This window comes from Bos javanicus, chromosome X (assembly GCF_032452875.1).
Source record: "Bos javanicus breed banteng chromosome X, ARS-OSU_banteng_1.0, whole genome shotgun sequence".
NCBI lineage: Eukaryota > Metazoa > Chordata > Mammalia > Artiodactyla > Bovidae > Bos > Bos javanicus.
Genome location: NC_083897.1, coordinates 8,768,422 through 8,782,878, shown reverse-complemented (window position 1 = coordinate 8,782,878; position 14,457 = coordinate 8,768,422). Strand labels below are relative to the sequence as shown.

At 38.8% G+C, this 14,457-nt stretch overlaps 1 protein-coding gene across 3 annotated transcripts in view; it reads left to right on the top strand.

Annotated features, from left to right (window-relative positions):
- The window catches only part of TENM1 (teneurin transmembrane protein 1), a 911,501-nt gene that overhangs the window by 624,254 nt on the left and 272,790 nt on the right, over positions 1-14,457 (top strand). For all 3 annotated transcript variants that reach the window (XM_061409574.1, XM_061409573.1, XM_061409572.1), the window contains 3 exons: positions 2,515-2,616; positions 4,033-4,227; positions 7,883-8,083. In XM_061409574.1, the coding sequence (XP_061265558.1) occupies positions 2,515-2,616; positions 4,033-4,227; positions 7,883-8,083 (498 nt within the window). The remainder of the gene's footprint in view (positions 1-2,514; positions 2,617-4,032; positions 4,228-7,882; positions 8,084-14,457) is intronic.

The window sequence follows — 14,457 nt, the reverse complement described above, 5'->3', positions numbered from 1 at the left end:
GAGGCCATTATAAATAGAAAAGCACATTCTTTTTTATCACTATCTATTTATGTGTTTCTGCTGTAGCCATCCTCTTCTGGAGTCCCCAGGCTATCCCAATGTCTCTTTGATACCAGTGGAGGTGGCAGCTTCCAAAACCTCCTCCATTGCCTTCTCTTCTCATTTGCATTGCAGGTGTTAAGCTCTGTGCAGCATTATGGGCCTCGGGACAATTCTTAGATAGTCAGTAAGACAGAGGGATTTTTATTTATTTTGATAGCAAATTTTATTAAACATTTTCTCTCTCCAGTAGCTACATTCCCACAAGGCTGCTTCCATGAAGCTGTCAATAGGACCTGGTATGAAATTAAATTCAAGTATATTTACCTTTGAAATTTTCCTCTATATCCTCCTATTAACCATGCAGGGCAGGGAAAATCCAAATGTAGATTTAAGAATGGCCACTTCTTTTTGGTATAAGAAAGCAAAACAAGAAAAGAGATAATAATTGTTCCATCTCTGAATGAAAAGAAATTAGACTCTTTGTGCCTTTTTGTAATGATCTTTTAAATAAAGGAATGATTTTCTGAAAATTACTAATGTTTTAATGAGTTAAAAAGTGGTTAGCTCATTGTCAAATGTTACGTTCCTGCCAGCCCAGTTTTCAGCAAATGCCATGTGTCAGTTCTTATCCACTTCAGTTTTCTAGCACAGAGATCAGAGAACAGACCATTGTAAACTTGCAAAAAGGAATCTGATGTGTTCATATGGATGTCACAAGAATGATCTCCACTGTAGATAGGATAGCCATCCACATGGCCACTGGATTCATTCTCAGCTTCCTAAGGATCCCCTCTCGCTTTTCTTCTGCCCAAGGCAGAATTCCAAGTCTAGATTAGAATTCCTCTAACCATGGAAGTTTGCTCTTTGAAGCACTGGTTCTCAATTCTTTAATTCAGTCTTCACCTGCAGGGTCACTTGAGGTATTTGTTAGAATGTAGATTACTGGGCTGCATCCTCAGAGATGGGGGCTTCCCAAGTGGTGCTAGAGGTAAAGAATCCTCCTGCCAATGCAGGAGACACAAGAGATGCACTTTCGATCCCTGGGTCAGGAAGATCCCCTGGAGTAAAAAATGGCAACCCACTCTAGTGTTCTTGCCTGGAAAATTTCATGAGCAGAGGAGCCTGGCGGGCTACAGTTGTTGGGGCTGCAGAGTTGGACACCACTGAGCAACCGAGCATGACTAATATCCTCAGAGATAGATTCAATAAATCTGGTGTGAAGCTCGGGTATCTGCATTTTAAGTACTTCAGGTGATCCTCCTGATGTAGGTGGTCAAAAGGCCACAATTGAAGAACTGCTATTTCTCAACTCTAATTGTAAATTCTCAGAGTTCAGTGGAAGACACCAAGACTATTTAACTAGAATATTTCCTTCTGATTGGAAATAGCTTATCCAAGTATAACTAGATGAAGTAGATGATTTGGATTGAAAAGAAAAAACTGGTACCTACGAGAAGTATGAGTGTAATGGGCCAGAACATAAAAGTCAGAATCCAGGAGTGCTAAGTTATAGAAAACATATGGAAAAAAGTCATGAAAAGGTGGAATTTTTTTAAACTGCAGGAGTAAAGTATACATAATCATAATAGGCCGTGGACTTGGAATTTGATGCTGTTACACTCAAATAAAATTTTAAACTAAAAACAGTTTTCAATATCATTGTCAGAGATTGATTTTCATAAAACTTTATAACTCTTCAATTAAGTTACTTAGCACAAGATTGGTCAAAGTTCTGTTGTATTGAAGATACTATGTTACCAGAACTATGTACGGGCACCTTCAAAGCCTTCTCAATTCCCCCTGAAACCTATTCTTCTCTAAGAATAGATTGAAGGGAAATTAGTGGCAAAGAACTGATAGGCATTTACAGCCAAGAAAGCATTTCTCAACAAAATGCTTAGGTTCTAATGCTTTTCATGGTGGTGAGTTTAATATGAACACTTACTTTAAAAGCTTTCCATTGTCACTTATTAGTGAAAATAAAATACTGATTATCATATTTAAGCTGTCAAGATAGTAGATTAAACATTTTAAGGTGCTAGAGAAGACATTTTTCTTTGCTACCACCTAAATTTAAAAAATAAACAATAGACTTCATTTTCTGGGTTATATTTTAAAGCCCTTTTTGCTTTTGAGAAATGACCTATAATCCTAGTACATTTTTAGTTTTATCATGAATGTCTTTTAAGAATTCAGCTCATCTAGACCCTTGATGCATTTTAGAGGTGAGGTTGGTTTTTAATACCACTCTTGAATAGCCAATTCAGCAAATCCAGGGTGCTTTAAATAATTTGGTACTGTGACCTCTTACAGAAATCTTTGGCATCTGACTTTAGACAGTAAGTGCTTTGTAGATGGCAGAGTGCAAAGATTGTTATAGGCCCAGGGTTTTCGCAATTTAGTAAAAAATAAAGACTGTACAGCCTATAGCTTTGTTCTTTTTTTTGTTCTTCTTTTTCTCTCTATTAATAGAAATAATGGATGACTGTTCGACAAATTGCAATGGAAATGGAGAATGTATCTCTGGCCATTGTCACTGCTTCCCAGGATTCCTTGGACCTGACTGCGCTAGAGGTAAGGTTGCCCTGTTATACCGATTGGTTAGGGAACTTGATGTCATTTGAGAACTTAGAATTAGTAACAATAGGAAAAGGAGGAGGGATAGGAGTGAGAGTAGCAGTAGCAACATCCGCGATGGTCTCTACCGGAAGTTGAGCACTTGCTCTGCCAGGCACCATTCTAAACACTTTGTGGTACTTTTAATTCATATATTGTATAATAATCCTATGCTATAGATCTATTATCCTGGCTTAATGGGCAAAGAAATAACATCAGAGAAGTCAAATCACTTAACTAAGGTTATCTAACCACTGAGATACCTGGATCCTCTGAAACCAACTACTCCATGATATTGGATTGGCCAAAAAGTTAATTCAGGTTTTTCCATAGCATCTTACGGAAAAGCTCAAGCAAACCTTTTGGCCAACTCAGTACTTCTATTCCCTTCATAAACTCATTTATAATGGAGGAACTTTGGGTAACCACTTATACAAACTAGGGTAAAGTGGAAGAGGTGGACAGTCACCAGCTAGCTGAGTAGCTTATAAAGCAAAGACTGGGAAGGCAGAAGTTAAAGTTTCAAACTTTACTAAACCAGACTTGCCCATAGTTTAATTCTTGAAAAGCTGTGGGTAAATCATGCTGGGTTTTCCCCACAGGCTTACAGTTATTATCAATACTTTAGAGATGCTTTCTGCTTGTTCACAATGTGTTCTTAAAGTTCTCAGTCTGCTAATGCTTTCATCTCAGGTTTCTCAGCCACTCAGTTTCTTTAGATTAAATTCTATTCAGCAGAGAATTCAATAGCACTTGCTAGATTCCCAGTTCTCCAATAGATCTTAAGGAGGGTAGGGGGTAGAAGCAGAGGTTATGGCTGGTATGGAAAAAAATGAATAAGACGAGATATAGGCCCTGCCCTCAGGGAGGTCCATATTTTTTTTAATAAGAAGACAAAGAATAACAGAGCAGAGTGAATGTTCCAATGAAGGTCTGCACAGCTGGAATAGGCACAGACATCTGTCCAGTACCAATCTCTAAATGCCCAACTTTTGAAAGATAACACTCTATAATAGGAATACCTCCCTCCTAGTTCTATGAATTTTATCTGCCTGAGGAAGAAACCCCAAAAGAGAGAAAAATCCTAACTTATAATAATGATGATGGTGATGATGATAGTTGTTTAAGAGTATCAAAAGCAAGTGCTTGAAATAATTTCTTCACTCAGGGTGTTTTTATAATTTATCTTTCCCCCAATCCCATAAGAGGAAAATTCTGTTTGTAATCATGAACATGTGCCGATTTAATAAAGGCTAAGCCAGAAATAGTAGAATTTTTTTGCCAGAAATATTATATGAGAATCGATAGAGAATTACTCTTTGGAGATTTTACAAGCATTATGAGAACATTACAAGTTCATTTGCCAACCTTCAGATTCGTGCCCTGTGCTGTGTGGTGGGAATGGAGAATATGAAAAAGGACACTGTGTCTGCCGAAATGGCTGGAAGGGGCCAGAGTGCGACGTTCCAGAAGAGCAATGCATTGATCCAACGTGCTTTGGCCACGGCACCTGCATCATGGGAGTTTGCATCTGTGTGCCAGGATACAAAGGAGAAATATGCGAGGAAGGTCAGAGCCCTGTGTTAATATATTGCTTCAGGCTTTTCGCTCACTGAATGGTCCAAGGTGTCATTCTGTGTTTCTAGAAGAGACATAAGTGGTCTTTGCAAACCATAAATGCACAACATGTCTACTTAGTACATGGAGCAATGGGAGTTCATGTCTCTTCTGACAGCCTCTAATAATAACATGAGGCCATACCTCTGACCCTTACAGAGCAGTAGTGGAAAATGCCATACGCCCCCCTCATTTTAACACTGTTTTATGATGAAAATTTCCATCATGATTATTTTAGGTGTTAATTTATATGCTTTCATTATTATAGAGTGCACTAGGCTACATCTTTCTCTAAAGCACATAATAAAAATAATATTATTGTGCACATTTGGAACCATTTCATAAACGTTTTCTTTGGGAGTGATTTGTAATTACCATTATTATTATTGCTTTATATTATTTATTTTTATATACCTCATGCTGAAACTTGACCTCCCTGCCTAAGGAAGTAGACTTACCACTAATGAGTTTCAAGACAATGCCTTTATATTAAAATTCACCCCAAAGGAGCATTACACATACATGCACAATAATTTTATCATTTAAAAACCATACTTTGAAACAGCAGTAGTTTTATCATTTAAAGAAGACACATTGGAAAATAAGTTTGCTAGTAATCAGACCTTTTTCATGCCACATTCCTCAAATAAGACTGATTTCAGAAATAATATTAAACCATTACCATGGGAGATGGTCTCATCACAACTGTTGTTCAGGAAATAGATTGCTGAAAATGCACTATAATTGCTTTTTAAAGATGGCTCATTAAGACTATTACACAGCATTTTAAAGGGTTTAATCTCATTCTGCTCCATGAGCAAACAAGAGTTTAGCTTTCCACCTTCCATTAGCCATAGTAGAATTTTGGTGTGAAGATTGTATCTGTTCCAATATGAATGTCATTGGGACTTGACAGGCAGTAAAGTTCCTGACTTACTTTTAGAAGCTGTTTTTATGGGGATCCATCAGCAGTCATGATATTTAAGCTATACATTCAGATGCTATATAGATACACACATGTTTTCACCCCCCCAAAAAATGGTGTCTATTACAACATCTACAATCTGCCCTAAAAAACGTTTAACCTAAGTTAGACCGTCCTAATTTCAATTTTGTAAATAGTTGAAAAAGGACTTGGCTACAGTTTGCCTTCTAGGCCACAAAGAAAATTCATAGACTAACCAAGATAGCAAGGAGTACCACGTTTAAAGGTAGAAACTTTCCAAATACAATTTTTTTTAATAAAAAATGTTTTAAGTCAGATTTCACAAACAGGAACTCACAGCCTGAATGGGCGCATGGGTGGATTTCGTTTCACTAAGTGGTGGTGGTGGTGTTTTCATTGTTGTTTAATGTGGTGTATTTTGCAAAATTTTAAATAGAGAAGTATCATATAAAAATCTCTATTTCTGGCCTCTTTTGAGCAACAAAAATATCTGGTGACCCTCAGCCCACACTCCTACATGGTAGCAATGATTGGAGCCAATTAACAGCAACTTGGGCTTCCCTAGTAGCTCAGGCAATAAAGAATCCACCTGCAATGCAGGAGACCTGGGTTCCATCCCTTGGTCGGGAAGATCCCCTGTGGAGGAGGAAATGGCAACCCACTCCAGTATTCTTGCCTAGAGAATCCCATGGACAGATGAACCAGGCAGGCTCTACAGTCCATTGGGTAACAAAGAGTCAGATATGACTCAGCAACCAACACACAGACACACACACACAGAGGCAGCAGCTTCCTTTAAACCGGACACTTATTCCCAGCACACCCTGCTTTCTTATATCCAGCCCACTTCATTCATGTATGCAACCCACCTGGTCCCTGCAGCCAAATGACTTTGTGCCTCTGACTTAAGTATGACTTACCTACTCATTGAAGGTGGTCTTCTAAAAAAAAGAATAAACCTATATTAAGTTAATACTGTTTTATTTATTAAAATTGTTATATTTTGATGCAACAAAATTACCTCCTTTTGAAATAATATTGAACACTAAAGAACCTGCCTGCCAATGCAGGAGACATAAGAGACTTGGGTTTGATCCCTGGGTTGGGAAGATTCCCTGGAGGAGGGCATGGCAACCCACTCCAGTATTCTTACCTGGAGAATCCCTACGGACAGGGGAGCCTAGTGGCTACAGTCCATAGGGTCGCAAAGAGTCGGACACAACTGAAGTGACTGAGCGCACGCACGCACACACACACACACACACACACACACTTTTCCTCTCCCTCCAAATAACGAATAGATCAAATTAGATGTACCTTCTGGTGTTTATTTGCTGATTAGCTCAGGTATTAAAGCATTGTGCTAATGACCCTGAGATCATGGGCTAATTATAATGGCAATAACACTAATTATAAAATGCCCAGTTAGACTTAACTCTATTCCAAGGCACATTTGTTGTTGCTATTTAGTCACTAAGTTGTGTCCAGCTCTTTGCAGCCTTATGGACTGTAGCCCTTGAGGCTCCTCTGTCCATGGGATTTTCCAGGCAAGAATATTGGAGTGGGTTGCCATTTTCTCCTCCAGGGGATCTTCCCTGACCCAGGGATGGAACCCACATCTCCTGCATTGCAGGCAGATTCTTTATCACTGAGCCACCTGGGAAGCCCATTCCATGGCACATGCTACACACTAAAACTAGGCCAGTCTTGCAAATGATGGCAGATCGTATCAGCCTGTTTCCATTGCTAGAAAAGTAATTCAAAGCGTACGTCCTCATAATGGTTAGCTTATTTTGGTCTCATCTTATTTGTATGGGAAGATCAGAATTTGGACATCAACTTTCCTGTTACCTGTGGGGTGGTCACTCAGTTAAAAGCACAAAATAATTTTCCCCAAGGCAAGCATAGAAATCTACTTGTGAAATAGTTTAGATTATTTGTTAGAATGTGTCCAAAAATTTCCAGACTTCACAGAATCAGAGTCAAATATAATTGAGTCTGTGATATTCTAAAGCATTGAAAACTATGTCACAGTGTCCTGGTAGAAAGAGAATCCATGAGGCAAAGAATTTTTAAATTGTGTTTAAAATGTTGCATTTTCAGTGCTTCTTAGGAATAAATGAGAGATTATAAGAAATTAGTTATATTATATGATTCCATGAAACAGCAGTCACCTCAGCCAATACCTTAAATAATCCAAACTTAAATATATATAAAAATTCCTCTAGACACATCAAATAAAAGCCATTTCTGGGAGCTATGATTCCAATTTCAGAAGACAGAGAATGACTTACCAAAAATTCTTGATTTTTTTTTTTTTTTTTTTTGCAAAGCTGAGGAATCCCTACTGAAGGCTCATTCTGGTCCACCCACCCACTTGTGTGGGAGTGCTACATGCTGCTCTTAATTTCATAGAACGTATCTGTGGTTTCCTTCTTCTACATTTAGATTGCAACCTTTATGGTAGCCTACCACGTTTTTAAGTGTTGATAATATTCTGGTTCAAACACAGCATTTACGTAAGTCATTTTATTGCCTAATGAAAATAGCATAAATAATGTAATATCGGAAAATCAATGTATCTCGGTGTCCTGGCCACACCTGTTCACTTTCAACCTTTCCCCCCACCCCCACCTTTTTTTTTTTTTTTCTGGCCTTCAGAGGACTGCTTAGACCCCATGTGTTCTGGCCATGGCATCTGTGTAAAAGGAGAATGTCACTGTTCTACTGGTTGGGGAGGAGTCAACTGTGAAACGCCACTTCCAATATGTCAGGAGCAGTGCTCAGGACACGGGACTTTTCTGCTGGAAACTGGCACGTGCAGCTGCGATCCCAAGTGGACAGGGGCTGACTGCTCAACAGGTACATCCGAGTCTAATTCTTCACCCCCTTCTCTCACTCCTGAGTTCTTACTGGTCTTTCCTTAAGGTAATATTTCTTAAAGTCAGATCTGTATGCCTTCATAAGGGGCTTCCCCATGTTTTCTAGGCTTGTATTTTACTGAGTTTTCATATACAACTGGGCTTTCACACCACTGGGCTTTTCATCGCATTTTTCATTGTCATAGTTCTGTAGTTGAACCTCTGTCTTCATTTTGCACTCTCCTGTAGTTATTCCATCCATTCTGAAGTCTGTTATGATCAATTCTCTATAGATTATTTCAAATCTGTGTCTTACTTCACTCAGGATGACAATCCCCAGGTCCATCCATGTTGCTACAAATGGTATCATTTTATTCTTTTCTATGGCTGAGTAGCATTCCATTGTATATATGTACTACATCTTCTTTATCCATTCTTCTGTCCATGAACATCTAGGTTGCCTCCATATCTTGACTATTGTAAACAGTGCTGCAATGAACATTGGGGTTCATGTATCTTTTCAAGTTAGAGTTTTCTCTGGATATATGCCTAGGAGTGGGATTGCTGGATCATATGGCAACTCTATTTTTAGTGTTTTAAAGACTCTTCATACTGTTTTCCATAATGGCTGCGCCAATTTACATTCCCCCCAACAGTGTAGGAGGGTTCCCTTTTCTGACTTTGGAAACATCATAACACTTGAATGAACACTAAAAAGATAATTATATGTTTATCAGGTGGATTTGAGAGCCAAGAATATCCCAGGCAGAAGGAATAATTTAAACTAAGAAATGTGAAACCAAATATTCCATTTGACGAATTGCTAGTCATTGGGTGTGGCTGCACCTAGGAATCCAGAAGATATAATTGGAGAGATGGGCAGGGATGAGAACGCAGGGAGTTTTGTTTGCACGCCATGCTAAGGAACTTGCATTTCTTCTTGACACAGTAAGAAGCTACTGCGCAGTTTATAACAGATTGTGTTTTAGCTCGAGGTTAGGAAACAGGACATGGTTACTATATAAGTGCTGCTGGAGGCAGGAATTACCACTAACTATGATTTCTACCTTGGGAGACTGGGTGACTGGTAACAAGTCTTAGTTGCAGCCTGTGAAATGTAGTTCCCTGACCAGGAATCGAACTCGAGCCTCCTGCATTGGGAACACGAAGTCTTAGCCACTGGACCACCAGAGAAGTCCGCCTAAAATATTCTGTGAACAGATTTTCCTTGAGCACTTACCGTGGCCCATGTGCTAACTCTCGGGATACATCAGTGAGGAATACATGATTCCTGCACTACTGGACTTGGAGTCTGGCTGGAGGAGATAAAGTCAACAATGAATAAGAGCTATATAAGTCTTTGAAACAAGAGGAAAAGTGAGAGCTAGTGAGGTTAAATTATTTTTCCAAGGTCATAGAGCTGGCTAATTGCAAACCTGAAAGTTGTTTGCAGGACTGTTGATTTCATCCCACATCTAGCATTTCTTTTCAGCCTCCACCCTCACCCCCACCAAAGGAAGAGTTAGACAAGGAGCAGGGACTCAGGTGAATAGATTAGCTTATGGAAAAGGGAACATTCGAGGAGATGAAGGGCATCAAATATCACCTGCATTCTTGTCCAGATATAACATGGATTCAAGGTAGACTAAATTAGAATGGGGGCTTCCCTGATAGCTCAATTGGTAAAGAATCCGCTTGCAATGCAGGAGACCCAGGTTCGATCCCTGGGTTGGGAAGATCCCCTGGAGAAGGGAAAGGCTACCCACTGCAGTATTCTGGACTGGAGAATTAGTCCATGGAATTGTAAAAAGTCAGACACAACGGAGCAATTTCCACTTTCACTTTCAAAAGTGGACTAAAGCCACATCCATCCATTCTGGATGCAATAGAAAAAGAACACTAGAAGCACCTCTTGGTCAGAGAAGCAAAAGGATGAATAGGTATAACCCCAAACTCTGCAGTCTCTCAGGCAAAAGCCTTCCTAATAAAACTACCAACTTGAAAAATAGGGACAGGAAATGCCTCCTGAATCTCCGGTGTCATGGTAGGAATAGTCCTTCTGTGATTTTTAAGCTCCATAAAGGTTGTTCCCACAGAGCATATTTAACCATCGAGATGATCTCACTGTGCAGACTTTTAATTGAGTATGCTCAGTACAGGAAGCAATTTAACATCTGATTCTTATAATGGATCATGTCATTTCAAAGGTGGATATGCTCTTTGCCATTGATCATTCTCTTCCTCTAAGCGCATGAAGCTTAGCTGTTAGCATGTTAACAGTGTTGCTCTGATACCAAGGGGACTGCAGTGAATGGTTTACTGATTATTTTCAGTCTGTTTTCTAGGTACACTGAGTATTGTTAGCGGCACTGAATGGATACTTGATATAGGGTTCTTTCACCTGGAGGTCTCATGGTACTTCACAAAGGTTAACTCATTAGTCTTTAAAAAACACCTCAAGGGGAATACAACAGAAGCTTGTTATAACATAGTTTAGATTTGGATATACTGCAGGTCAAATCATGCTCCCTTAAAATAGAGCTCCTTGCCATGAAATCTCAGTAATACATTTAGCCCTATACTGAAGATACCGGCTGCAGCTTTGAAGATCAGCATTGTAAAACACATCTACTACATGTCTTTCATAAAATCTGGCTTCTCCTGGTCTCATAGTCTCTGAGGGGAGCATAAAAGCAGAATTTAGAGCTTTGTACTCCTTTCTTCTTGATGAAACTTCCTGTGAGCCACTCTATCTATTGTTATTCTCATATAGCAGACTGTGAAATTTATGGAAGATAAGCATCCACAAAGAGAGGACAGTTTCTGTCCTTTCTACCATCATCCCCTCTCATTATCCTGGATCTTAGAACTGGATTAATCAGCTAGAGAGATGGCACATTAGGTCCTGAAGTATTCCTGAACTATGGACCATAGCCTGCCAGGCTTCTTTGTCCATGAAATTTTTCAGGCAAGAATACTGGAGTGGGTTGCCATGCCCTCCTCCAGGGAATCTTCCCAACTCAAGGGTCGAACCCCTGAGTCTCCTGCATTTTCTGCATTGGCAGGCAGATTCTTTACCACTGAGCCACCTGGGAAGCTGTGTGTGTGTGTGTGTGTGTGTGTGTGTGTGTACACAGTTGCTATATAACAGGAATCATCTGTAGTTCTGGGTGAAGATTCCATAAGGCTTTGTTGTAAGGATATTTATTTTCAGGCTATCCTATGACATGTGGCCATTTTGTCCATTGGAGAGATGACAGTGTGTGTGTGCTTGTGCTCATGTGTGCTTGTGTGTGTTTTCACAGCATAGTGATTTTGAGTAACTCATTTAACTTTTTTGAGTCTCATCTGCCTCATTTTTGAAATAGTAGAAGATTAGCCAAGTGGCTCTTAAGGCCCTTTTCAATACTGAGATCTATGGTTCTTTAGCCTGTATATTGAGCTGTTGACACTGATTATCAATGGTTTGTGGATACAGTTCATAAACTCTCAACTCCATATTGTTTATGGTGAGAAAATACTAATTGCAAATAGCTTTGTTTATGTTATAATGAAATCCACACTTTGATATATAGACCATTTTGTTTGAGAATCTACCTCTATTCGTAGAGATACACATGTACACACACACATAAACATGTGTGTATATAACAATGTCTTGTTATGTTTTTAAGTGTTCCCTAATGGATGGTGATATGCATCTACTAATAAAACAGATAATTAGAGGAGGAAGTTGTAAAAGGCTCATATAATTATAATTGCTAGAAAAACTTTCCTTGATTATACAAGTATATGCTTTTAGAACATTATTCATTTTCCCCTTTATTGAAAGTGCCAATAATCAAAAAGTTTTCATCTGATTCTATATATCTATCACATATAATGCATCACTTTCCTGAAATTTCCAGGTATTGAGTAGGCCATTTGAAATGATTAGTGTACACTGTATTTTTCCTATAGATATTACAGTAACAGCAGGGTTGTACATGCCATTTGATAAAGAAGCTTTGTTCAAAACAGAATGTACATGCTACGGGCACAACTATATAGTCATTCATCATGCCACTGAAGAGAAAAATCCACTCATATATAAAGTAACTGAAATTAAGTATCTTCAATAGAAAAGAGATAATCAGTGTACCCAGATTAGGAACCTAGGATTGCAGATAATCTTGTCTATTCAGTTTGGGATACACACCTGAATTTCTTAAGAGCTGTAGCTGAGTTCACAAAAGAAAAGTCTCTACTGGTTATCAAACAATGTTAATATATTATAATGAACAAATTTCATGGACTAAAAAGCTCAAATATAGACAGTCAGTCACTGAAACATGATGGGAAGTTTTATATTGCTTTTTAGAATACAGGGACAAAAAGGCTTATGACTAATTCCTATGTAGGCTTAATTATTTTTAACTTGCAAAGTACGACAACCTCTGATCAAGTTTATTTTAAAGTCATTTTTTTTTCTATTCTGGAAGAAATAAAGGGTAAACCTTAAGGTGACTCTGGTTTGATTGATTTAATAAAATAAACCCCTCCTTGAAACATAGTGGCTACACCATTAACACCACAGTGAGGTAGAAACATTAACTGTAGACCTGCGGAATCTGTCAGTGCAGTTCATTGGTGGCACTAGAAATACAACCCCAAAAGCATCCTTAATAGAATTCAAGTCAGACTAAGAATGTAAGAATCCACAAAAATATTTTTTGGGAGGCAGATATGAAATGGAAAAAAAAAATCATACTATTATCATGATTTCCTAGCAATACATCCTACTCAGAGATGGTTTGACACCCTCTAAGTTTTTTGTCTTGAATGAAAATAGAAATCAACCCCCCCAAAATTCTAAGATTCAAAAATACCTTATCTTTATCAAAGAGAGTCCGTTTAATAGCCATCAAATCTTATGATGTGATTTAAAGCACATCAAATATCAAATGTTTTCAAAATACATCTTTTACATTTTGTTCTGAGGTGATAAAAACCATACCTTTTCTGCCATCATTAGCAGACTGCAGTGCAAAAATCCAGTGAAACTTTTGACAATTTGACAGGTTTGAACAATGAGATAAATTTGCAGCTCCCTCTCTGTAAATCTGAGCTAACTCCGCTGACTGTTCCAGGACATTAAAGCTTTAAAATTGTTTTTCAAACCAGGGACATATATATAAGGTGGCAACTGTGAGGGAAGAAAATGTAACTAAGTAAACCTGAGTGTGAGGAGCCATGCATATTTACATGGCTCAAGTACAGTTAACAATAAGGAGTGCATTTGGAAAGACCAATAGGAACATCAAAAGAAACCAGGAAAATTTTGTACTGCACCATTAAATGCATTTCTCATTCACCCAAACTTTTTCTGAATTCCAAGTTCATTCTCTGTTTGGCATTTTTCTCAATTCATGTTCATCTGCATGAAATGAAATAGACCCAGAAAAGGGTGTAATCTAAAAGATGTGTTTGGCCCTGGAGGTGAGATCCTGCAGGAAAGGCGGCCACCTGGGTGCTCCCCTCCACAGTCTGACCTGCTGTCTGCTTCTCTGACATGGGGGGTGGGGGTTGGTCTGAGCAGGGGCGGGGCAGGAAGGTAGAAAGGGTCTCTAGTAGAGATGGTTGAGAGAGACTTCGAAGGAAGCCAGAATTCAGTTGTGCAAAATCAGTGGCCAAGACATGGAGAAGGATCAGAATAAGTTGTTCCAATCCTGTACAAAATCAAATTATTAGAGATATTAAAGAGCACTCCCTCATAAACTCTCATACATCTCATACATATAAACTCTCATACTCCCTCATATATCTCCCCCTCCCTCATAAACTGAAAGATACTTTCATTCCTGTAATAAAAACACCCTGCATTTATCCATTGGTTTTAATTTTTTCTCCAAATACTGACATAGCCATTTTCTTCATTTCATTATTTTTTTTAATAAAGCCTTATTTTCAATCATGTACTTACTTTTATTTTTGGCTGCATGGGTTGGTACTTGGGATCTTTCGTTGCAGTGCACAGACTCTCTAGTTAGGGTGTGCTGGGCTCAGTAGCTGTGGCGTGTGGACCCAGCCACCCCCACAGCAAGTGGAATCTCAGTTCCCCCACCAGGGATCAAACCCACATCCCCAGCATTGGAAAGGGGATTCTTAACCACTGGACTGCCAGCGAAGTCCCTTCATTCATTATTATGGCCATACTCCAGGGACATTATTAGAGTGTGGATTGCATATTGAGCTTTAATAATAAAAACTACCTCTAGAACCTTTCCAGAGATTTGCTTTACATGTATTCTTCTGAGTCATCGGAAAGGGATAGGCTACCCACTCCAGTATTATTGGGTTTCCCTTGTGGCTCAACTGGTAAAGAATCCACCTGCA